Below are 27,203 nucleotides of genomic sequence, written 5' to 3'. Positions count from 1 at the left end.
AAGGAATGTACTCGGACGTTAGCTCGCTGACCTCAGCATCCACCGGTATCCAGTAGCACAATAGTTTCATTTAGCTTGCCTCTTGCCTTTAGAACAGTTAATTTGATAACCCTGGACATACTGATAAACAAATGAGGAGCTGCATCTAGGAGTTCTGGCAAAACTGCGTCAAGAACCCAGATGTGTTTTTCTTGGACAACTTGTCCTCGTCACCACTTGTGGAAACTGACTAATGCAGGTAAATATGGATTTTTTATCCAAACACAGGCACCAGCTGTGCCCTCCTCAACCACTATGGAACCTCAGACCCATCACATTCCACAGTAGAGCCCCTGACAATAATGCAGGGCCCATGGACCATAACCATCAATCTTGACTAGACATAAATTGCCAATAATTAATCTCTTACACAATATAACACCATGGCCTGCAGCGCTGTCTGTGCTTCTGCCGGGAAGAGTCTGGGCTTCTCCAGCCACGTCACCATAACATGCGCAGAATGTCTCTCTGCTCTGGATCCAGTCCGAGCTCATGGGTAGTTGCTGGCAAATCGAGTGGGAGACCGTGCATTAGTTTTGGTTCAATATTACAATGAGCCTTTGCACTATTTATTCAAGATGGATGGCTGTCAAAAATGTAGCAGGACAGAGCCTTACGCACATATGATCGAACCACCACTGCAGAGTATCCATAGCAATTCTGCAATATATTATTCCACTCTTTATCTCTAAGCATTCATCCTTGCATTGCTGTCATTATTGCAACACCTTCGATGCTATAAGCATAATATAAGCAGTGAGGATTTAGAAGTGATTAGAATGAATGTCACTATAGACCATGATTGGAGAGCAATTTTATTCCAAGTATTCAACAGTGCTTTCTTTGGAAAAAGTATCCGTACTTTTTTCCTAGGACAGATTCCTCCTGTCTGCTTCACTCCCTCAAATATGTATTGATGTACTTTGCCGTAAAATCTGACGGGTAAAATATACCATTGCAGTCGGAAGGGAAAATCAAGGAGAATAGGTTATTATGTCCATTACTGACTAACATTCCTGGTTAGTAAGGACATGAGTGCATTGGAATGGGTCAGCACTCAAATACTGAGCCACTAAACACAGGAAGTTATATTGGGCTGACATTGCGGACATGCTCAGAGTACTAAAGCTAATGTGTTTCCTCATCCTAGCGTATCAATCTGGTATTCATACCTCACTGAACCCTATAAACTACAACAGCAATATTGACCTGACTTCTAAGATCACAGAAACCTGTTCAGTCAGAGAGTTGGGGTATTCCTGAGGCTAAATGCAAACTTTAAACTAAAATTCAAAGCACCTTGGGTAAATAGAGAATTGGACTACCCTGCCAAGTAAAATTTGCTTTCACTTACACAGTACTTTGTGCTCAAATAATGATGTCCTGATGATGATCCCCAAAACCACTTGTTAAGGATGAAATATAGTCAACACCCCTACATTCAAACTAAGGAAATCCCCAAGACATTGAATAGTGGTTTGTGTATTTTGGGCTTTCAAAACCCATTCTGTTGTGAAATCACCGTCAACTCTACACCCTTGTACACATGTGTTTCACTTTTCCTTTGCTGTCTCACTCTGATCACCCAAGGCAACAAAATATGATACGAGATATTGTTTATCTTTGGATACATCATTCTCTAGCTCTGTTGGAATACACGGTGGCTTGGTATTACTTCATCACACTGAACTCGTATTTTGAGATGTAATTGTCCTACAGGCATTATTGTATATACTGAATGAGTCTGTGGTGAACCATTGTACTTCTTTACACCTTATCATGGGAGAGAGTGGTGCTCAGCCATCTTGAAACATGAATGTGTAGTATCAGGACCAATACATTATCACATACATATTCGCACTCAAATTCTGCTATTGTATAATGGTTGAAATCCACTTCCACTCTCATTTTGAAAATCTATGTCTCCCTAGCATCCTACAATTTTTTTCGTGGTTCTTCAAACATATACACCCTTTGTCCTTATCGATGTATGTAATTCTGTTTAAAGTAAGCAAACTGATAAAAAAAAAGTGTTTATCATATATTGTTAGTTGTGCGTTTACCTCTATTTTGGAAGCACACATTCAGTTTTGTGAAATTTCATCACATGCAAGCTCTCTGTTCTGAGACTGATTTTGTATAGCAATATGGACCGAGAAGCCCACTTATCCCACCTGACTTTGATTCCAATCATTTTTACTCACCTTCTGCTTCTTTGTTCATCCTGCACTGTGGTGGACTCATCTACTCAGCAGGTAGGCAGCATCATCTCACAATTAAACACTGTAGTGTAGATGAAAGCACAAAGTGAAGTTCCTCCCAGGTCGTTAGTATATATCCTTAATTACTAGTTCGCAAATAAAAAACTTACAACTGCCTATTAAATCATTTTTCCAGTGTATCACAAATGCAACTTGCTGTCTCATCTGTGTTTGGCAGTGTGCCACATTGAGTTCCAATAAATGGTTGTTTCCTAGAGTTATAAGGAGAGTATTTTCCTCAGGCTGGCTTAGGTTTTTTTTTTTTTTTATTTAAGTTTTTGGAAACCTTTATTGTGCAACATAAGCTTACAGATACGGGCCCACAACCATTCAGGCCGGCCTCGAAATCAAGTGATAGCACAATAGCCAAAATCAAATCAGCCCAGCAGTCCCATAGACGAGAAGCAGCAATTATTCAAAACAGCACATATTGGAAAGGGGGGGACCACTGGGTAAAGGATAAATGAGGTTAATTTTTAAAAGTTTTAGGTAAGAAGGATCAGACGCATACACTTCACCGAAAACACATGGCGGGCAGTGGTCCCAGCAGATCAGTAAAAAGCTAAGCGGTAAGCATAGGATCATCAGAAAAACATCCGAGGAACATACCAAACATTGCAATACATACTGGTCAGCACCCGCCCTAGGATCATGAAACATTCTGACTAGCGTTAGTGGAGAGACTAAATACAGAACAGGGAGCAACGCTACACCTAGCCACCAAGATGACCCAAAGGAAAGGAGAAAAAGTAAGGAGAATCAAGAAAAAAAAAGGAGAAAAATAAGGCCCATAGAACTAAAACGAAACAAAAAACCCCACCCCCAAACCCCCCACCCCGCACGCATGCAGAGGCTATGGCCTACCCCTCCCCTAGCAGTGTGCCTGTCGCCCAATAACCGAGTCCCGAAATATAGACTTAGAGAAGGGAAAAAGAAAGGAGAAAAAAAAGGAAAATATATAAAACAGTGGAGGAGGGAGACCATCAACAAATGCAGTCCCGGCCGCCCACCCCCGACCCCGCAACCGATATGACATCAACGGTCTATTCAAACAGTGTCCCGCTTATCCCACCTGGTCCCAGCAATATACGCAATAGCGATACAAGAAGCGTCCCTAGCCCTGTCCCTCGCAATCAAGTTGGTCAATGGAGTCCAGTAACCCAGCCGGCGCCACGGATGGTTGAGGCACCCGGGATAGGCCACACAGGATGGAAGGTCGTCCACAAAAGTCAACAAAAACCACTGCTGCTTGCCCGAGGATGATACAGTAGGGATCAAAGCAAAACAGAAGTCCAACTGAAGCAGCAGGCCAGATCAAGAGCACCAGGTCCAGGAAGGAACGAAGAGGCATGCCACCAGAACACAAAGGAGATGGAAAACATGGCGTCCGAGGACGATGCACCAACCATTGCAGGAGACCACAATCGCCAGACCTCTTCCGACCCACTGCGGTCAGCACTTCAGCAGAATTAGAAGCTTGATCAGCCAACGCCTCCACATGCACCTGGGTAGATAATCCACTGTGGTCAGGTGTAGGGTGTGGCTTAGTGTGCAGCACTTGAAGGTAATCACGGCCAACAGGAGAAATAGCGTCGAGCCGGCTTCCCAAATCTCGGGCAGTATCGTAAAAAGCAGTTCTTAGAGCCTCTAGAGCGCCCAAAACATCATAGATCCCCAGCGGTGTCTCGGGAATAGAGGATGCAGCAGTGTCCCCCACCCAGGGCTCACGGACGCAGAGCAGTTCTGGAAGCAGGTCGCCATTTTTACTCATCGACCGCCAACCATTTCGCCGATGATCTGCTAAGCACCGCTGGGACAAAGACATGAGGGCAACTGATTGCACTGCAGCTCCAACTGATATAATTTCAGTGAGCATCTGGCCCCCCAAACGAGCTGAGGACTCCACTGTCAGGCGCTGGGTGCGCGATGCAAAAAAATGGCGTCCGTTATAGGGGAAGAGCAACAAAGAAGCTGTCCGAGCCACCGCCAAGCCGGGTGAGGATACAATGTATTCACCGCAGGCACAATGTATCCGAGCGCGTAGGGTCGCCGAGCGGAGGAAAGCGCTGCGGCGAGAAGCCCAGCGCAGCAATACATCACCAGCCGATTGGCTCCTCCTCCTCTGCGGTGGCCGCTGTTGTTGTGACCGCGTCCGGCCGTCCCCCACAAGCAAGGACCCGGCTGCGATACCTCCAAGGGCCGGGAAAAGAACAAGGACGCTTCACCGCCGATAGCGCTCGGAATGCGCCGGGAAACACACCAACGTGGTCCGGATCGCTTCCCGAGTTCACTCGCTGGGTCGAAGCACAGGATATATTGCAGGATGATGAAGGAAAGCGCAAAGGTCGGCGGAGCCGAGAGTCTAGGCGGCCATCTCGGCTGCAGGCTAGGCTCCTCCCCTAGGTTTTTTTTTTTGTGTTCAAATATTTTATTGTATTTGGATGAAAAGAAGTACAATTTCGAAACCACAGAGATACATAAATATCAGAGATTGATGCATACAAGTAAGAAGTTAAAAAGTTACATGACAAACAGTACCTGAACTGGGATGTAAAATGTAGAGTTATATAAAAATTACCATGTATATATTATGACAGATAGCAGGTGTTTGAAGTTTATCGAGTAGTAAATATGATCTCAAAGAAGATGAGTCAGCTAAAAGACCATCATAATGCACAGTAAGGTAACGTATGGCAGAATGTGTATCGCCTGGTAAAAAGAGTAAATCAGCAAGGGGAAAGAAATGAGAAGGGAAGGAGAAAGAATAGAAGAGGAGGAGGAAATGATATTAGAGGGGAGGAGGGTGCAATGGAACATCTGCCACATGTATCATGACAAAATCAAGAGAGGGACCCAAAACGATGTCTCAGCATCTCAAGCTTGTTTTCACAGAAACACACTCTCGATTTCTCAGTTAGAGTACTCTACTCATTCCTCCTGTGAATACCTTTGTCTCAGCATCTCAAGCAAGAACCTACTGGTGTGTAAACGTCACTCCTTCTACCACCCCCCAGAAGACAAGCTCCCCTTCATCAAGCAACGAATGAAAATCACCTCTGCTAATGTTGATTCAACCATGGCCCAAATCTTCCTCGGTGATTTCAACCTTCACTGGTCTAACCCCAACGACCCCGCTGTATCCTGCCTTAAGTCATTCTTAAATGATCAAGATCTGACTCAGCACTGTGACCAACCAACTCATATTAAAGGAGAAACTTTAGCCTCATTATCTCTAATGAGCAGACCATCACCTTGGATTCCATTACCATGCGTGACTGGTCCGACAACCACTGCATCCACTTTTATATCAACAGGGAGGTGTCGATGAGGATGGCTCAACCAACGAAATTAAAGATATGGAAAAGTGACCTCAGATCAATAAACTCCGATGAAATAGCGGCCCACTGTAAATTGACCCTCGCCCCCAAGCCGCCTTGGTTGAGGTGCAGTCACTCGCCGACTCCTACAATTCGACCATCTCCAACATCATGGATGACATTTTTCAGATTCAAACAAAAAATGCCTCAATAAAAATATCCAAACCCTGGTATAATGACAACTTAAACCCGGAACGCTGCAACCTTAGAGCACTCAAATTTTCCTGGCGATCCTATCCCTTTTCGGACCAACTAAAACTCCTTAGAGAGGATAGGAGCCTCTACAACAAACCAATTAAGAGCGCTAAGGCTGACTACTTCAGACACCAACTAGACCAAGCAGCAAACCGCCTCAAGAAACTCTTCAAATTGGTCAAACAGCAATCAGTAGTAGGTCCTAATTACTCTGACCCTGGTGGCAGCCCCCCCTCTTGCAACAAACTTTCTGCTTTCTTCACAGAGAAAGCAAGACTCATCTCCATTGACCTCACCTCTAAGAAGGCTCTATTGTCTTCCTCCAGGGACATATCACCCCATGACCTCTTAGGAAAGCACAGATCTACCAGCCAGATCACCAAGAACAATGCGTTATGGTGCACCTTTACCCCACTTAGTGAAAAAGACCTCTACAAGATCCTTCAGAATATCAACCTATCCAACCACTTCAGTGACCCGATACCCCCGGACAGCTTCTAAGAAATCAAAAATGTACTCATCCCCACCTGGACAAGGATTGTAAATGCTTCGCTTTCACAAGGCACGATACCCGACTGTAGCTCAGGCATCACCTATACAAAAAAAACTAACGCAGACAAAGCGGATCTCAATAACTTCCGTCCTATCTCCAACATCCCCACCCTAGCGAAACAAATAGAAAAATGCGTACACTCCCAACTCTGTGCTCACATAGAGAATTTCCAACTCCTTGACCAGCGTCTATCAGGCTTTCGGAAGGGGCACAGTCCCGAGTCGGTGCTCACTCACCTTATGGATGACTTGTTAAAAATGCTTGACCAAAACGAATCCTGCCTCTTGATTCTCCTTGACCTTTCCTCCGCATTCAACACGGTTAATCATGACCACCTCCTTGCCATTCTGAAAAATAGGATGGGTTTTTCTGGTCAGGTGCTACAATGGTTCTCGTCCTTCCTCCACCACAGATCTCAAAAGGGTCAAGGCATACCACTCTCTCTCCCATCCCTCTCCAGTTTCATGGGGGTTCCCCAAGTATCCACCCTATCTCCGATCTTCTTCAGTCTGATCTTGGAACCATTAGCTAACTCTTTAAACTCCACAAACACTCTCTTCCCATATGTATGCGGACGATATCCAACTCTATTTGAAAATCTCTTCCCCGGAAAACATCATCTCGCTCAACACAACCCTAATGTCTACTCAAAACTGGTTAGCTGAGAACCATCTCCTGCTCAACACCTCCAAAAGGGGATTCCGGGTCATCTCCCGTCCGAACCACACCCCCAAGCTTGACCTCTCATCGAATCACCTCACTGCCTTCAACTGCACTCCACTCACCATAGACTCAGCCAAATTGCTCGGAGTCCCCTTGGATGAGCACCTGAATATGAAAAATCACATTAGTAAGGTGCGCCAGGGAGCAATCCACTTGATGAGGACACTCAGAAATATCAAATCTTTCCTTCCACAAAACGATTTCAAGCAGGTTGTGCAAGGGCTTGTCGTGCCGAGGCTTGACTACAGCAGCGCGACCCTCTGTGACCTTCCCAAATCCTCCCTGGCTCCATTAAGAGCATCACTGAATACAGCGGGTAGACTGGCTACAGGCTCCAAGCGAAACAAGCACATATCCCCAGTCCTAAAATCTCTCAAATGGTTGCTCATAAAGCACGTGTTCAGTTAAAGATCGCCGTTCTGGCGCACAAAGCCCTTCACTTCAATACTCCCAGGTACCTTGCGCAAAACTTGAGCTTTCTTGTGGTGTTAGAGCCTCAAGAAGCGCGAATACTTTCCTCTTGAAACCACTCATCCTTAGGAAAAAGAGAACTTGTCACAGAGCCTTCTCCGGCGCCGCCGCAAAGATATGGAACTCTCTTCCACTGGAAGTATGCCGAATCTCTTCAACGACTGCGCTCAAATTGGAAGCCCAAAAATTCTTTATGAAAATATTCTTACCCTAATTAGGCTATGCTCACCTGCTCGAAGGCCTTGTTCTTACTTCCATTGTACTAGCATTTGTTATTGTTCTTTTTTTTTGTGCAACTGTCCCTGAACCTGCGATCATTCCTGTTTTTATTCCTACTTGATGTCGATTTAGCATTTATGTCCATCCTCCCATCCTATTGTAAAGCGCTCTAATATCCCTCTGGATCTTGTTCGCGCTATATAAAACTTTATACATAAAATAAATAAATAATACAGTTTAATGTATGCTGATCCATTATTGCTTCCAGCGAAAATAGGGCAACCCAATATTCTCCCTGGAAGCTGTGTATAAACTCATAAATATAACAGTGTTCCTGAAGGATACACTTATTGTCCTAATTAGTTGCTTGTCAGAGTAGTACATTAACCCAACCTTTTTGGGATTAATGAAATGAGAAATATTAATAAGCTGCACCTACATAGATTTATTTTTATAATCACAAAATATATTTACTTGAACCGTTACAGCATGCCATGCCAATCATATAAATCCAAACAGGGGTTTTTCAATGTTATAGTTACAATCGCCTATTTTGCTTCTGGAGACCGAAACATATCCAAATCCTCCCAACTAACATCAAAAAATCAACTACATGTGCATTTGCATTGAACTGTAAATGAGAATGGACCTCTTTTTGCAAGTGCATATTTTGTTAGGTGGATCCACCAATCCACATTGCACCAGTCCATATTGATCATTCTGAACTAAACAAATTCCCTGTATGGGCAGTGTGGGTGGGCAATTTATAATATGATTGACATAACATATGAAAGGCTTCAAGGGTTCAAGTAAACATATTTTGTGATTAATATATGTTGGTACGCCTTATTGTTATTTCTCATTTCATTAATTTGAAAAGGGTAGGGTTAATGTGCTAACCTGACAAACAACTTAAGAAGAAAAACAGTGACTCCTTCAGGAACACTTTGTTATATTTATGGATCCATTATTCGTGTCATCAATACAGAAATATTAACATACATTTTCACCATTGTCCCTGCAGATTTCATTGGATATCTTTGTAGAAGTTCTTACTTTCACCATGCACATTTAAAATCCCTTCTCCACATATTAACATATTCTCAAGAGAGTTTGGCTGTTTTAAACTACGAGCAGAAAGGAATTAATATAGTTAAGTGTAACACATTGTCTCTGCAACATAGATTACATTTTTAGTTGTCTGCTGTTCTCAATTTGGAATGTCTGTCTCACTAACTTTTCTCCCAAATAGATTCATTAATACAGTAATTTAGATCCGAGTGCAAATTATTGTTTCAATATAATCTTATCCGGAACCTCGACCTTCGTGAATATTAAGTCTGGGCTTGGAGAGTTTGCAGAGTTTTCCACACTTCGCATTACGTGGATCTCGTGGAGTTCCGAAAAACTCTGCTTCGTGAAGCAGAGATGTTTTCCTCGTTGGCGAGCGAGCAAAATCCACCACCCGGCGAGATTTTTCCTCATTCACTATCGTCAGGCGCAAGTTGGCGAGCGAGAGCTTGGAAAAGCAACCTCCCGGCGAGATTTCTCATCGCTGGTGGTCAAATTTCTCATTGTGAGTGGTCGCATATGGTCACAACCACTTGCATTGTGAAACTGTCTCTTTGCGTTGAGAAAGCTGCAGCTGGAGTAAAAATCTACTCGAGCTTCAGAAAGGATCCAGCACCCGCTTGCGCTGTGCATTTTGCCGTGCACAATGATTGCACTGTGTGGACAAGCACCTGGCACTAAAAATCATCGCGAATGGCATTTATCTAATGCACTCCTCTACTCGCGGAGCTCTGCGTAGCGCGGCAGATCTTTTTTGCACTTTGCGGAGGCCCGCTACACGGAACTCTGCGAACTTCGCCCAGGCTTAGTGAATGTACATTTGCGATCATGTAGAATTCGGTGGTACAACTGCTTTGTGTAGCAATTTTACCACATCCTTTGCAATGTGCAAATACGTGGCATTACCTATTGCTAGAAGATGGGTAGTAATTGTGCATAGAAAAGAAAAATGTGAGTGATAACTTTGTTACCACCCATAATGACCATTTTTTCTAGTGCAACTCCTACATTTGGAGGTAAGGCCCACCTTAATCTGGAACCATAGTTTTTGACTACTGATATATCACTCTATGCTAAACAAGGGGTCAAATACACCAATCATTTATATGTTTATTTGTTCTATGTCTTTGTAGATCACCGCAAGCTATTATCATTGGCATCAGTCGGAGTCAGAAAAGGATTGGAAATTTTCCAAGGTGAAGGTCCTGGTCGTGGATGAAGGCAGTCTTGTGTCAGTCCAGATCCTGAGTTCAGTTTTAGTACTACTGTGCAAATATTCCAATCTGGCCAAGCTTATTATTCTTGGTAAGTGGACATGCCTTTGTACTTTAGATCTCTGCCTGCGTACGCTGCGCTTGCGCAGTCTCGCCGGCTCGATTTTATGTTTTCTAGTACGGAGGTAAACAAGCCAGCTCTTCTCCATTGGCTGGCTTCCTAAACGGCGGCCAGCCCTTAGAGAAGAGCTGTGTCTGTCACTTTAAGCCCCGTCCGTTTCGGATTGAGGGGTGTGTTTTTTGTTGTCCTTTCTCTCCGTGACCTCATCGGACCAAAACACGCCCCCCAGTCTGAAAAGGACGGGGTTAGAGTGGCACTCAGGTGCTAGACGGCCCAAGGCCTGACACTCTTCACCAGGTTGTGCTGCGGCCTCATGTACAACCCTCACACCGGAATGGGTCCGGCCCAAAACCTGACACTTGTGAAAGAACCGGCAAAGGTGCCAAGATCCCGCTGACTGCGAAGAGCCGTGGATAAACTGATGTATGTGACATACTATAATGTTCGAGGCATGTGGGCTGCTGAATTCATATCTGTGCATAGATCGCCGCCTAGTGGTGGGTCCGGATGATTGCACATTGTTGTCCTGGAAGAGTCTTCGAAGTATCATGAGATAGGTGGCTCCTTCCCTGAACTACAGTGCGCATGGGCATCCTCTCCATCCTCAGATTGTTTTTTTCCGCCATTGGGTTCGGATGTACTTTCTTTACTCAAGTTCGAAAACTTTTCTAGAGGCTAAAAGGCCTTCAAGGTCGTCGGTATTGTCATTTCGATCGGTGCTGAGTACTTTGTTCCAGTTCTTTTCGAGCAGGACGTCGAAGAGAGCCGCGTGGCCTTTTCGACACCAGAGGCCCGATCGTCGATGGAAAGGAGCCTGTTCAAACGATGCCCCCTTTGTAATTCTAAGTACCCACACATCGATATACACCCGGTGTGCAACAAGTGCCTTTCTCCGGAGCACAATGAGGCCAACTGTCTAGCTTGTGCTCAATTCAGGTCGAAGAAGACGCTTAGACTTCGAGGCGCAGCGAGGCAGACGATGACGAAGCCAGTGCCCGACCCGGTGAATATCTTCGATGAAGAAGACGATGAGGTCGTCGACACTGAGGATCCAGAACAGCAGTCAGACGAAGAAAACGTCAAGGATGAAAACATGGTCGAGGTAAGGGACGACGCATCAGCCATCTGAGCCGTCAATGACGACTCGAGCGATGAACCAGGCCCAACAGTGAGTACGGGGCCCGGAACAGACACTGAAAGACTTCCAAGGTCTCAGGTCGAGGCATCGCCATAAGGCCTTAGCCAAGATCATGACGAACATTCTATAGCCCCGCGTCTCGGCCCGGCTAAGAATATATCACACGAGCCATCGGTCGAACATTAACAGTCACTAGTTAAACCGAAAGCCATGGAGTCAAAAACGAAACCGAAACTGCTGGAGACAGTCTTCGGATCGAAGAGTTCGGATCCATCGGATTCGGCGAAGAAAAAAAGTGTCGACAACCCTGCGGGGTCACAAATAAGGGGTGTCGAACCGAAGATCGGTACGCTGAAGTCAATGACTAAAGTCAAGCACGTCGAACCGACGAGGTCGACGTCGACGGACAGCGACACAAATCAGGGACTCGAGTCTCGGAAGGTTCTCGATCCGAAGCAACGAGTCGACAGGCCACAGTTCGTCAAAGGCCTCGAGCCGAAGTCCAAGAGCGGCTCGAAGGAGCACGTCGAGTCGAGGCAGGAGAGCGCGCCTCCACCGCAACAGGCGCCTAAGTCGACGCAAGGCCAAAAACATATTGGCGAAAAGACAAAGTCGGTCGGACCAATGACGACGCCGGCCCCGAAAGAGGTCAGTCAGTCTACAAATACTATGCCACCGATAAAATTTGGACTGCCCCCGACTGCACGGCCTAAGGCGTTCGATCCGAAGACAGGGATCGAAACCTCCAAGAAGGTGTCGATGGGGAAAAGAAGTCATTCTCTAGAAGAGGACATTGTGTACCAAGAGCCCTCCTATGCTGAGCAGTCGAAGCTACATATCCACTCCGACTCTGGCAGACTTACTATTTATCAGAGGAAGATCAGGTCAGAAAATCCTCTTGAAACATATAAAATTCCACTCAATAAGAAAAGGGATTCTTCCACATCACCAGTCCTTTTTGAGACTGTAAGGTACCATGGCCAGGACACTTCTGCATACTCACCCACACGCACTAATGAGGATATGGGGTATGTCTACAATGAAGAATTTAATTACCCTGTGGACACGGATCAGGATGACCAGACTCAAGCCTGGACAGACCTTGTTGACCCGGGGGAGTCACAGACTATTCCTGAGACGACTCCTTATCCTGTCAAGACTTCGCCAACAGAGGATACAGCTGCGTTTAACGCATTAATAGAAAGGGCAGCACACAATCATGATGTGGAAATGCATGCTGACCCAATTGAAGAAGACTTCCTATTTGACACTTTCTCCACTTCAGAGAAATCAGTTAATACATTGCCAATGTTGAAAGGTGTCCTTAAGCACGCAGGAGACATTTTCAAGGAAACCACAAGTGCAAGGTTTGTTAACCCCAGAATAAAAAGAAAATACAGACCAGCACCTGTGGACCCTACCTATATTAAGGGACAGCTGCCATTGGACTCTTTGGTGGCATCAAATGCTCGTAAGCATGCCAACTCACAAACCACTGGTGATGCTTCTCCTCCAGACAAGGAGTCTAAGATATTAGAAGCTTCTGGAAAAAGGATGGCTGCTCAAGCAGCTAATATATGGAGAATTTCTAATACACAAGCCCTATTAGCCAGATATGATAGGGCTCATTATGACACACTAGAGCAACTGCTACAACATTTGCCTGATGTCTACAAGGAGGGAGCTGAAACACTGATACAAGAGGGAAAACTCATATCTAACGCATCCATTAAATGTGCGCTAGACGCAGCAGACACCGCGGCCAGGGCCATCAATACAAGTGTCATGCTCAGGAGACATGCTTGGTTACGCATCTCTGGGTTCAAACCTGAGATTCAAACCACATTATTAAATCAGCCTGTGAACCCTGATTATTTATTTGGTCCTGATGTGGACACAATATTAGAGAAGATTAAAAAGGACACAGAGACAGCCAAGCCTTGCAGTCACAACAATTCAGAGGAGGCTCCTTTCGTCGCTCCGGTAACAGAGGAGCTGCACCAGGCCAGGCATCCCAGCAGACTCCATACAATAAAGGGAGCACGCAGACCACCTATAATAAAAACAATAGAGGTGGATACCGTGGCAACAGCAACAAAGGCAGAAGACGAGAGAATAACAACACCAGATCCTCCGCCAATACTAAACAGTGACGCCTTGTCACTGCCCCCAGACCATGTAACACCGGTCGGGGGACGATTACAACAGTTCCTGCCCGTCTGGGAAAGCATTACCACAGACAGGTGGGTAAGACAACTTATCCAGTACGACTCTTGTCTAGAGCTAACCTCCACTCCGACTAACATACCCCCAAGACACCGTCCTATGTCCGCAGAGCACATACACTTATTGCAGCCAGAAGTCATCAGCATGCTGCAAAAAGGGGCCATAGAACTCGTACCTATACAGCAACAGGGTACAGGGGTATACTCGCTGTACTTCTTAATCCCCAAAAAGTACGGGTCTCTCAGGCCAATACTGGACCTCAGGCCCCTAAACCAATACATCTTGTCAGAACATTTTCACATGCTCACTTTACAGTAGGTTCTACCATTGCTCAGTCAGGGAGATTTCCTCGCAACACTAGACCTAAAAGATGCATATTTCCACATACCGATACATCCAGCACACAGGAAATATCTCAGGTTTACCATACAGAATCAGCACTACCAGTTCAAGATCCTGCCTTTCGGGGTGACAACAGCCCCCAGGGTGTTTACCAAGTGCCTTGCGACAGTAGCTGCGTACCTACGGAGAAACCATATTCACGTCGACCCCTATCTGGACGACTGGCTTATCCAAGCAAAGTCAGCCCAGCAATGTGCCAGCCACATGTCCCGCACTATTCACCTCCAACACAGCCTCGGATTCTCATTAAACTACCCAAAGTCTCATCTTCAACCCGCCCACATACAACAGTACCTAGGAGCGACAATAGACACTCTGGCAGCAAAGGCACAGCCAAACTCAGCAAGAATCAACAGCATTCAATTACTAATTCAGAAATTCAGACCCCAACACTCGCTCACAGCACGGGTGTTTATGCAGTTGATAGGCATGATGGCCTCCTGCATCTTCATAGTCCCTCACGCGAGACTACACATGCGTCCGCTTCAGGAGTGCTTAGCACAGCAGTGGAACCAGGCTCAAGGACAATTAAAAGACCTAGTGTTGGTGACCAGTCGCGCATACAACTCTCTGCATTGGTGGAACCCACAAAACCTTTGCAGGGGACGACCGTTCCAAGAGCCTGTACCACAAATAGTGCTAACGACGGACGCATCTCTCCTGGGATGGGGAGCGCATGTCCTCCATTACACAGTGCAGGGACTATGGACGACACAGCAAAAGAGGATGCACATCAACCTGCTGTAACTGATGGCAATCTTTATGGCAATGAAGGCGTTCAAAGTACATTTGTGCAACAAAGTTGTGTTGATCCGGACAGACAACATGACTGCCATGTACTGCATACAGAAGCAGGGAGGGACTCACTCTCCACAGTTGTCACATCTAGTGCAAAGCATGTGGAAGTGGGCCATTCAGAGAAACATATTCCTCATGGCGGAACACCTCCCATGCAGGGACAACCGGATGGCGGATCTGCTCAGCAGACACAGCCACCAGATGCACGAGTGGGAGATACATCCCTCAGTGCTACAACCGTACTTCCAGCAGTGCGGTCACCCAGAGATAGACCTGTTCGCCACAAGGGAAAACGCAAAATGCCAAAGCTTCGTCCCCAGGTTTCAACATCCGCAGTCTCAGGGCAATGCGATATGGATGAACTGGTCAGGAATGTTTGCGTACGCTTTTCCCCCAGCCCCGCTCATACCACTAGTGGCACGCAAACTGCGACAACACTCAATGACACTCATCCTAGTTGCTCCAACGTGGGCGAGGCAACCGTGGTACACCACGTTCCTAGAACATTCCGTGGAGCCTCGTTAAAGGCTGCGATTAACACCCAGTCTTTTAACGCAGAGCCATGGAGACATTCAGCACCCAGATCCGCAACAGTTGAACCTTGCGATCTGGGTCCTGAAGTCATAGTTTGGTTACCTGAACTTGCCTCCTGACTGTATGAATATTATCAAGGAGGCAAGAAGACCTACGACCAGAGCATGCTATGCGGCAAAGTGGAAACGATTTGTCATCTATTGTAAAACAACTGCACTGGCTCCCCGTTGAATACCGGATCCGTTTCAAATCCCTGTGCCTAGTGTACAAAGCTCTTGCTAAACCCAACCCCACAAGTTTGGGATCCATTCTTTCTCGGCACAACCCTAGTAGAAATCTCCGCTCCGGTCACAAACTCCTTCTCTCTGTACCTCGTGTCAGAAAAGTAAGATGGGGAGGTAGGGCCTTTTCCTTTTTGGCACCCAAGTGGTGGAATGCCCTCCCTCTAGAAGTAAAATCTAGCCCCTCTCTGCAAACGTTTAGATCTGCGCTCAAGACCCATCTTTTCATACTTGCATACCCCTAGTGGCATTCTGCATTAGTGGCACTCTATTTTCTGTATATTTTCTGTTTTTTGATTTTGATAGGCGCCTTGATACCTTCGGGTTTAGTCTGCGCATTACAAATTGCTTAATAAATAAATAATAAATAAATAAATAAATTACATAAATCCGCTAGATGCATCAACTCAAAACATCATATGTTATCTGTTACATTTACACAGATGCAATCTAGCCTACAGTTCCATACGTATACATTTAGCTGCGGTGACAGCTTATCTTCAGAACAGGCAGCACCTTTCACTCTTCAGAGTACCTGCTATTAAAGCTTTCATGGAGGGACTCAAACGAGTGATTCCTCCAAGACACCCACCTTCACCTGTCTGGAACCTGAACGTGGTTCTAACCAGACTGATGGGACCACCTTTTGAACCTCTACACTCTTGTGAAATACAATTCCTAACGTGGAAAGTGGCTTTTTTAGTGGCGATTACATCACTTAGAAGAGTTAGTGAGCTGCAAGCCCTAACTATTCAGGAGCCATTCATCCAAATTCACGCAAATAGGGTAGTGCTACGTACAAACCCTAAATTTATGCCAAAGGTGGTATCCCAGTTTCACATCAATCAAACAATAGAACTGCCAGTGTTCTTCCCAAATCCAGATTCAGTGGCAGAAAGAGCTCTACATACACTAGACGTTAAGAGAGCTCTCCTGTACTATATAGACAGGACAAAACATTTCAGGAAAACTAAGCAACTGCTTGTTGCGTTTTCACCACAGCACAAAGGCAACCCCATTTCCAAATCAGGTGTAGCCAGATGGATTGTTAAGTGCATACAGATTTGTTATCAGAAAGCTAAACGCACATTAACAGTTCCCTCAAGAGCGCATTCAACACGCAAGTTAGGGGCATCCATGGCTTTCCTAGGAAACATTCCTCTAGAAGAAATATGTAGAGCAGCCACATGGTCTACCATACATACATTTACCAAACACTACTGTGTAGATGTACACTCCAAACAGCAAGCAGCTGTAGGACAAGCTGTTCTCAAGACTCTTTTTCAGACTGCTGCACCTGGCACGGGCAACCACCGCTAAGGGGGAGACTGCTATACATTCTATGCACAGATATGAATTCAGCAGCCCACATGCCTCGAACGGAATATGCTACTTACCAGTATGCATCTGTTCTTGGGATGTAGGGCTGCTGACATTCATATCGCCCGCCCTCCTCCCCGGTGCCTGTCCCAGCTGTAGCACTCGGAATGAATCTCTAGCATGGACATCACTTGCTGTATCATACTCCATCTCTGCCACAATGGCGAAAAGCAATCTGAGGATGGAGAGGATGCCCATGCGCACTGTAGTCCAGGGGAGGAGCCACCTATCTCGTGATACTTCGAAGACTCTTCCAGGACAACAATGTGCAATCATCCGGACCCAACACTAGGCGGCGATCTATGCACAGATATGAATGTCAGCAGCCCTACATGCCAAGAACAGATGCATACTGGTAAGTAGCATATTCCTTATTACACAAAACAGGGACATTTAGAGTATTCCTGGAACAGTCTATCTAGCGACGGTATCAGCCCACTTTACATTTACAGTAATAAAAAAAACATTGACTCCAGCCAGAGATTGTTGTTTATGCCTCGAGACACTTAGCCTGTTTGTGGTGCTGTACTACAGACAAACACAAACAACACACAAGCAGCTGGAACAGGAGGCGTTGTGGAGGTCAGCAGGACTGTGCAGTCCTCTCCCAGTACCCCCACATACACAGATGACCACTACAAACACTGCGCACACAAACATATAGACACACTACCTCCCGGTACACGCTCATGCACGGCACACCATCACACACCCTACACCTCCCCTAAACGCCAAACATTAAACGCATAGGGCAGTGCATGAACACAAGAAAAATAGTAGGGAGACCCTTTAAACCTCCCCATTCCCTCTCACTCTTCTGCCTGCTCTGAGCCGGTGTATCCCTGGTGGGATTCCAGCTGCCCGGCTGCAATCTCTGTCTACAGTCCACGTATTGAATGTGTATGTACGTGTCCGCCGGGTCAAGCAGGGAGCATCGTCTGGTAAAAAAACAACCCGACCTAAACAAATAGCGACGACAGGCTGGGTTGCATTCGAAGTTCCCCAATCCTACTAACTAATGGTTGAAAAAGTCACGCGTCGCCATGGATGCAGGAGGAATCATATGGATAAGGGGGCCTGACTGCAGGCAAGGCTAACAAGGGGTGCTGACGTCAGGGGAAATCTAGGCGCCTGTTGACACCAAAACACCCGAGACAGCCTTCCTCAGCGAATCTTTTGGTTTCAGTAATAACAAAGTTTATTTGTGAGAAAAATGGTTAATTTGCGTGACAGGAGAATTGAGTGCAACGTCCTGACTATTGAGTTGAAAGGTTCAAAATACTTCCTCCCACAAGAAACACGCGCAGATTGCATCGATTCCAGCGTGGCCGGCGTCCGACAATGTGCAGCTGGACCGGGGCTGGGAGGACGCAGAGCGGGACACTCCGGGGCGAGCAGGACACTCCAGGGGCTCTGGAACACGCCAAGTGACCAAGCGGGCTGTTGTGGAAGCACTTAATCAAGAGCGTGGGTGACCAGAGGGAGTGGACTGTGAGCAGAGGCCGAGCTGTGGCCTCTCAGCGAGCGCCGAACTGAACCTCCGAACTTTGGCCTCTCAGCGAGGGCCGAACTGAACCTCCGAACTTTGGCCTCTCAGCGAGGGCCAAACTGTAGCCCTGAGTCTCATACCAGGCGCTAAGCTGCACCTCCAAGGAGAGGGGCCGAACTGTGACCTCTCAACTCCGGTACCTCTCTGAGCTGAGTGTGAGCCTTCACTCACTGTCGAACTGTCCACTCTCCACGAACATCCTTATTGACGAAGAATGTTGGAATTGCCTATATTTTTTTTTATAACAGAAAAAAATGTACTTTAGCATGCAAGCATTCCACACAGCCGTGCCTACCAAAAAGCCACTCGAGAAGTAGAAATAAAAAAAAACATTTGGCGGTACCGAGGATTCGCGTTGCTTCCGGACAGGAAACCGAAAACCTCTACAGATGCGCTATTTCGTTTCTTGTCTTGTCTTTTAGGGACTTGTCCGTTGATACACTTTTTTCCACTTTGGAAGAACAGATACAAAGTGAAATCATGTTATTTATTTATTGATGATCCGTGTGTAAAGAAAAAATGCAAATAGATCCGGTGTCTAAATGCATTCAATATTTTTTATGATTGTTTTGTAAATATCTTTGCATATTATTTTTCTGCCATAAATAAATATGCTTGAAACTTGAAGAGCCCGAAGTTTTAATTTTCCAACCTACCAAGCTCTGAGCAGAAGTAAATAAAATAAATACCGGCTTGTTTAGTCGCAGAGGCCCCGTGACAGGGTGGATAACGTAAACACGAGCCAGAAAAACTCAAATACACCAGCTACTGACAGACACGTATTTACAGAGATAGATTTATTGCCTGATTTTCCACTCTGCTTTTTTGTGGCGAATGTTTGTTGCCCCCAAATACCCCAGCCGTCAGCCCACCCATCAACCTCTTCTCAGAGTCCGAGTGGCAGGTATGTGGCTGGTCCATTGGCGTTTTATTTTTTGCCAAAGAACAAATGCCCCAGGGGGAACATTTGCCTTCTAAATGTGCGAAAGGTCTGGCGACAAAATTAACACTTTAGCTAGCCATAGTAGCCTGCAGCTCCAGCTCTTGTGAGAGTTTACAGCTGGCCTCGGATAAAACAGGGACCCCTCGAGTTGAAGTGACGCGAGCATATGGCGATCAGCAAGTCATGTGCCAGTGTCTTGCTTTTTCTTTCGAAGAAGGCGCTACAGCGGGCAGACTGTTACCGGAATCAGCATATGTGAAGGAACTTGTATTCTGTATAATAAAGGGGTGGATGTCAGGGCATGTGCCTGTTTTTATGTTCCCACTTTTCCTGCACGAGGGAACCGAGCCATGGTCTTTTAAGAGCGGGGCCCAAACTCACACGGTTTAGCCAAGTGCGGCAGCCGAGACTCTGCCTGGCAGTTTCAAAGTCCACAGTTTAGGCAGAGTCTGAGTCACTCACACACTGTCGGTCACAGTAGTATGTTTATGTGCCTTTTGCCTAGCAACCACTCAATCTTCCCCCCACCCCCCCTCACCCGCCCCTCGTTTTCTGGCCTAATTGACCAGGAGCCGGCTGGCCGTATTTATTCACCCAAGAAGCTCTGGCGCTGTAGGCTGTGAGGGAAAGCTTGGTCTTTGGGGGTCTTCTTTGCAGACCATAATTGCAGAAGTGGGTGCCAGATTAGGGATGTAATCGATGTCAGGAGCGTCTCTGTAAAACGCGGAATGTCTATGTTGGACAGTAAATGTGACCCCTTTTGTTTAGGTACAATAAAAAAGGTTTGAAGTACCCTTTGCGTCCCTGTCCTAGCACAGATATTAAAATTATGTGGCATTTTGTACATAACATGTCGAGTTTGGATAGTGCGATTGGGGTAAGCATCTTTCTATACACACGTGCACATCCGTCTGTCCCTCTTTCTATCTGCACTTCTCTCGCAGGCTGTAAGTGTGTGTGGCTCTGTGTTTGTGTGTGGCTCTGTGTGTGTGTGTGGCTCTGTGTGTGTGGCTCTGTGTGTGTGTGTGTGTGGCTCTGTGTGTGTGTGTGTGTGTGTGGCTCTGTGTGTGTGTGTGTGTGTGTGTGTGTGTGTGGCTCTGTGTGTGTGTGTGGCTCTGTGTGTGTGTGGCTCTCTCTGTGTGTGGGTCTGTGTGTGTGGCTCTGTGTGTGTGGCTCTGTGTGTGTGGGTCTATGTGTGTAGCTCTGTGTGTGTGTGGGGGGCTCTCTGTGAGTGTGTGTGGGTCTGTGTGTGGGTCTGTGGTGTGTGTGGGTCTGTGTGTTTTTGTGTGGCATTTGCGAGGGATTTGGCTATTGCCTTTGTAAATGACAATGGTTTTCAAAACCAACACATAAATAAAAAAATTGCCATTTACAATGCCAATAGCTCTAACATTTGCAAAGGCGAGGGCGTTGCATTATAAATGCTTGTTTTCTATAGCATTCTACCGAAGCCCTTCGTAATGATTATCGAACTATCTTATCTGGCTTAGTAGACTGATGAACCTGGTTTCAGCCAGTATCCTGTAACATTCTCGAAGTGCAGAATACTGTTACGTACCTTGAGTATCTTGGGATTGGCAAATTACTTTCAGCAGTCCGAGAGGTTGATCAGGCCATAATTAAACCCTGCAACACACCCATCTTCCTCTGCATTCCTCTTCAGAAAACTCAACTAGTACGGAGAGGTGCCCTACATCTTGGTGTGTGTTCATCCTTCATGTATTTGGCTGCACCTTTTACATTGAACTATTTCTTCCTAAACTTGTCACAAGTATAAGAAGCACTGAGGAACAAATAAAGTTTCAGTGTTTCTAACATTTTTCTTTTTTCCGTCACCTTTCAATGTGCTACGTTCTTCTAATGTACCACGAATGAACACAACTTCTTTTTATTTGAAGCATCTCCCCGAGATGTCTGTTCTCAAGGGAAGGCCTTCTCTTTCAGTGTGTGGTTTTTTTGGAGTACTTGATTTGCTACTATAATATTAAGATACATAACATTACGATACAGTGAAACTTCAAGTAGATAAGTCCCATCCGATTTCCTACTATTTTTGTCCTGAACCTCTGAGGCAGTCAAAGTCTACCGAATATTTTATCAAATGTAAACCAAAAGTTTACCAATTCTCCTGCATTAACTCTTTAATATGTTCCCATGCTTTCAATATTTCCTCCTTAACACGCTCGGAATTTTCAAAATAATTACACAACACAGTAACATTAACGGCTGATTTACTGTTATGCCCTACTGAATTATGTTTCCAATTGTTTTACAACCAATTAGGTGTATAGTCTTCTCCATTCACAAAATGTGGCACCGCAAAAATGTGACGAGGGAGGCTTCGGAGAATGCTCCCTTATTTGCTGTTTAAAGAAAATATTACACATGAATCTTCACTCGCCGCAGGAAACATCTCATTTATAATTGACATAAGATATGTGAAATGTACGTAAGAGTTTTCTTCAGTACATTACAACTCCCTCAAGCAGCAGTCAAAGGTATCTGATGTCTTATGGAGAGTTCACAGAGACCTACATTATAACTGTTAAAGTTCATTGTATCTGAAAATTACTATAAAAAATCTCTCTTTAGGAAATATCAGTCTTGTTGGGATAAAGAAACTGCTTTACCTGCCCTACCTCGTGAATGTATTCATTGCAGTATAGTGGTTCAGCTACTTCAGTGTCCTCCTAATCAAAAAAGAAAAGGAACAGGGTCTGTATTATACAAGATGCCCCAGGGATGCAACAGGAGTTTGCTCCCGCTGTGCGCGACACCCAGTGCACGTTGGGATTGTAGAAGGAACCAGGTACCCTTAAGCGGCCCATTCTGCACTACCGATCTTTTGAGGGCTTTCCCTCATTTGCATGGGGGTGTGCCCCATGCAAATGAGGGAATTCATTTGCCTCTGCACCCACGCTGTATTACACATTCGTGATTCAGGTAAAAGCTCTCAGGAGGCGCACTGACAGTGTGCCAACCAAAAGGTGGCGCACTATCTGTGCCCTCCTGATTGCAGCCCTCTGGCAGGGAAAGGGAGTCCCATGGACCCCCCCCCCCCCCCCACCCCAAATATCCTCTTGCAGGCGAGTGCAGTCTCTGACTGCACCCGCCTGCAAGGGGATCTCTATTCCCCATTAAAGAGTTTGTGGCTGCCGTGGGAGCAGAGCGTTCCATGTAATATGGCTCACTTTCCCAATTTGCGCCCTGCGCACCTGTGGGAAAGTGCACCCTTTCCATAATAGGGCCCCTGGTCAGCACTGTATCATTATTACCTAACAAATCACCAGTGTTCTCTCATCTACCCTAAATTTACAGATTCTAGTTGGTCTTCTCTTCTTCAACTAGCACTCCACTTCAAAGCTCACCTCATTGCTAAGGCTTTCCTACAAAACTCTTATTGATTTATTTATTTTCGAAATTTTTATAGCGCAACAAATACCCTGGGGTGTCTCGGCGCTTGTGGAGCTACTAGAAATCAGCCGTTAACTTACTGGTTGAACAACCATGTTTTTAAGAGCCTGCGAAAGCTCATCAGGTTCGGGGCAGTTTTAATAGCCAGTGACTCCCCTGTAAGCTGAAACCATGTTGACTGGTTAAGTAACCAAACCTTTGACCTGATTAACTAACTGCTCAAAGTCGCTAGGCCATGTGAGGCATGTTGATCCTGGACGGGGAAGTAAATCAATGACCCCCACAAGTTGGGAAAAACCTCTTTGCCTGTCTGTCTAATTATTCTTTTATTTATTTATTTAATTTTATTCTTTTGAAAAAGTAAAACTTTACAGAGCGAGGCCAAGACAGCACAGTACCCGCTCAGCAAACTGGTCTGCCTTCAGTGCATTTGCTGTGAAAGCAGAAAAACAGATGCATAGGAGGCAGCGAAATAAAATACTCTGCAAGGGGAGCGAAGAAAAGAAACAAGTTTCAAGGGCCAAACTATCCAGTGCCTCTGCACGAGTTTAAAAATATAAGCACCTTTTTAGGTCTCGCTGAAACAATGCGTAAGCATTGCGGCGAGATTCCAGTAAGCAGTACGAAAAGTCTGCCGAAACTGCGGATTAGACACAGTTCATGTGATGTATGCGCGTGCACGCCAGCCACGTCACACCACCGTTTGTCTGTGCCTCGCATCAGACTTCAAAGGCTGCCGCCCCCCAATCAGACTTCAAAGGCTGCCGCTCCCCCGCCCCGCACCAGACTTCAAAGGAATGCGCTCCCGCTATCGCTCCCCCCCCCCCCCCCCCCCCCGCCACAGCAATGCCGAGAGCTTGTTTCTGGACGAAAGTGAAAGTCTGCCGTGCTTGTTTACAGTAGCCTTGCTCCTCAAATGCTGTTGCTGTGTTTCCATCTCTCTAGGGACACTCCGCTTAAAAACACTCAACTTGCTAGCTGCCATTCTACATCCGCTATGCTTTTCCTCTAGACACGTTGATCCCTCGCAGACTGTGCTGACTCTACTCCTCCTGATTCTGAAACTGACCAATGCAGTGACCACGCAGTCTCTTCTCTCTTGTCTTATGATGTCTGCCCTGCCACCATTTACTTCAGACCCTCACCCTCTCACACCCTCTCACACCCTCACTCACCCTCACACCCTCACCCACCCTCACTCGCCGTCACTCACCCTCACACACCCTCACACCCTCTCATCCTCACACCCTTACACCCTCTCATCCTCACACCCTCACCCACCCTCACACCCTCACCCACCCTCACACACCCTCACTCACCCTCACTCACCCTCACCCTCCTCACCCTCACAACCCTCTCACTCTCACTTACCCTCACCCCCTCACACCCCGTACCCCTCACACCCCCTCCCCCTCACGCCCCCTCACACCCCTCACCCTCACACCCCTCACCCCCCCTCACCCCCCTCACACCCCCTCACCCTCTCACACCCCCTCACCCTCTCACACCCCCTCACCCTCACACACCCCCTCACCCTCACACACCCCCTCACCCTCACTCACCCTCTCACCCACCCCTCACCCACCCTCACACACCCTCACCCACGCTCCCACACCCTCACTTACCCTCACACCCTCACACCCCCTCACACCCCCTCACACCCTCACTCACCCTCACTCACCCTCACACACCCTCACACACCCTCACTCACCCTCACACCCTCACACAGCCTCACACCCCTCACAACCCTCTCACCCTCACTCACCCCCTCACACCCCTCACACTCACAACCATCACACTCACACCCCTCACCCTCACACCCCCTCACCCTCACAGCCCTCACACACCCTCACACCCCGTCACTCACCCACACCGGCACTCACCCTCACCCACCCTCACACACTCTCACACCCCTCAATCACCCTCAGACCCCCTCACCCTCAGACCCCCTCACCCTCACACCCCCTCACCCTCACACCCCCTCACCCTCACTCTCCCTCACCCTCACTCTCCCTCACACCCCCTCACCCTCACACCCCCTCACCCTCACACCCCTCACCCTAAGATTGTGGTGTCATTGCTTGCCTTGCTCAGGAACTGGTTTCTTGTTTTATTTCTTTACACTAGTTTCATGGTGAATTTGTATTTATTTCTTTTTTAGGTCTCGTAGCGAAAACACAGCGCGTCAGCGCTGTGTCTCGCTAGAGATTTATTGTTGCCGACTGTGCTTCCCAGGAGACAGTGCCGGCCGCGCGCATCGCCTTGGAGGCGATTTGAAACTGGAACGCGCGCTGTGGCCAGGCGCAGTCTCCTGGGAAGCTCAAGCACCACACACGCATGCGCATACACACAGACACACACACAAGCGCCCATCCACGCACATACATACATACATACAGAGACACCCTCCCTCACACATACACACACACACGCACCGAGGCCCCCCGTCCCCCGCCGTCACCGTCGCACACATACATACACACACAAGCATATACACACACACACACACAAGTGCACCAAGCCCCCCCAGCCTTTTGAAAAAACCTGGCCAATGTCGGGGACTCTGCTCTCAGCACGCGGCGCCCAACCTCCTGCTGGCGCGGCCCCGGGGCTCTACACCGCTCACAGGAGCCCCGGGCCGCGAGACGCATTGACTCCGCCTGCCTCCTCTTCCGGTCTGGACGTGGCCCCGCCCCCGTCACAGGCGACCGCTGACTTCCGGGGCGGCCGCGGCGGGTAAGTTAGCACAGTTGTTGATCTTGCAAAAGCGTGCACGTTTTTTCCTGCCGAAACATCCAGGCGCAAAAGAACCTGACCATATCAATGGGAATTAACTAAAGTTTGTGGTCCGGCAGTGTGTCTGGAGCATTTTCCAGCTGAAGCACAGAAGACAATTTCATGACATTCCTGATCTAAGGAATATTTTCAAACTAAACATGACTATGACACTGATTCTATTTTATTTTCATTGTTTGTATGTATTGTGAGTGCCTTGATAATATGGAAGGAAGAAAACATCTCATTTGCATATGGTAATTCTGAGCATCATAAGAAATGATGCGCTCATTTAAGTGCACCAGGTGGATAAATTAACAGTATCAGTTCCTAGTGATGGCTTCTTTATTTTCATATGACTATAAATCAAGCCGGAGGAACATAGTAACATAAGGACTGGATATGTGCTGTAGACCCTATTGGAATCTATAGGTTTTATTTATTATGTAAACATTCCACAACATCTTTGGTATATTGAATATGCAAAAACCATCTTGTTGACGATATGAGCACTCTTCTTAAGCAGCCCCCCATCTGTCTGGTTCCTGTCGCATGACACTAAATATGCTTAGGTTTGATTGTAGTCTAGTTTCGTGGTGTGTAATAAATCGCCCTTATTTCCCTGTCCCTAGTCTCCCTGTCCTCTAATTAATTGCAGGCTGTTCCTGCTGCAGTGGCTTGCATCCGTCCAATGCATGATTTTCACTTTCATTCTGAGCTTAGCTTTCTTCTGTAGGTGTCTGATTGTAGTTTGCTCACTGTATTCCTTAATTTACCATTATTGCATGCCGCTGTGTGTAATAACAGAGGTTAAGGACCTGCCCTGAACCGCACGTGACAGGCTACGAAGAAGGAGTGGGTTATTTACAGGCTTCATTGAGCCGCAGCTCAGGGTAAGGAGCCCATCAGCACCCAGCCTATTCTTTCTGAGGGCGCAGTCGCCTCCATGCAATAAAGCGCCATCCTTTATCACATACGTTAGTGGCGAATGTCATTGTTGTGCAAATTATTGCTGCCGTTAATTTCACCAATAAGGGCTTCTGAACATCTATGTAGACTGGGCAGCCTTGGAATCCATTGTTTGCTGGCCTGTCTTAATAATTGTTGATCATTCAGGAAGCGTTTTGATTGGTTGGCCAGATCCAAACGTTCAAATCTAGGTGCTGATATTCTAATAGGTTCTGGGGTCATCAACAAGCTTTCGAGGCATTTTGGCCTTTTTGTCCACGTGCTAATTACTGTTACTGTGTGTTGCAAGTGTTAAATAGTTTACAGGAAAAGTTACTGGGGTGTGTGTGGAGGTTTACATCTTAGTCTTGGCAAGTAATCCATGTATACCTCGCAACAAAATCTCTTCATTGTTTGTTAATACTCATGAGCACATTGGCTATTTATTTATGTGTACTTTCATTACATAACTGTATTGCTTTGCTGTTTACAATGTTTCCAGATTTGTTCTGGTTTTGACTTGATTAAATCCTCGCTGAACTGCTTCTAGTATTTAAATCCACAAGCCAGT

The 27,203-nt window shown here is 46.5% G+C and overlaps 1 protein-coding gene across 1 annotated transcript in view; it reads left to right on the top strand.

Moving 5' to 3' along the window:
* Nucleotides 1-27,203, top strand: part of HELB (DNA helicase B) — a 330,278-nt gene that overhangs the window by 136,450 nt on the left and 166,625 nt on the right. The window contains exon 5 of the mRNA XM_086919022.1: nucleotides 10,043-10,214. Within this exon, the coding sequence (XP_086775148.1) occupies nucleotides 10,043-10,214 (172 nt within the window). The remainder of the gene's footprint in view (nucleotides 1-10,042; nucleotides 10,215-27,203) is intronic.

The sequence above is a fragment of the Lissotriton vulgaris genome, chromosome 1_1 (assembly GCF_964263255.1).
Source record: "Lissotriton vulgaris chromosome 1_1, aLisVul1.2, whole genome shotgun sequence".
NCBI classification, from domain to species: Eukaryota; Metazoa; Chordata; class Amphibia; order Caudata; family Salamandridae; genus Lissotriton; species Lissotriton vulgaris.
This window is presented reverse-complemented; position numbering and strand designations above follow the sequence as displayed.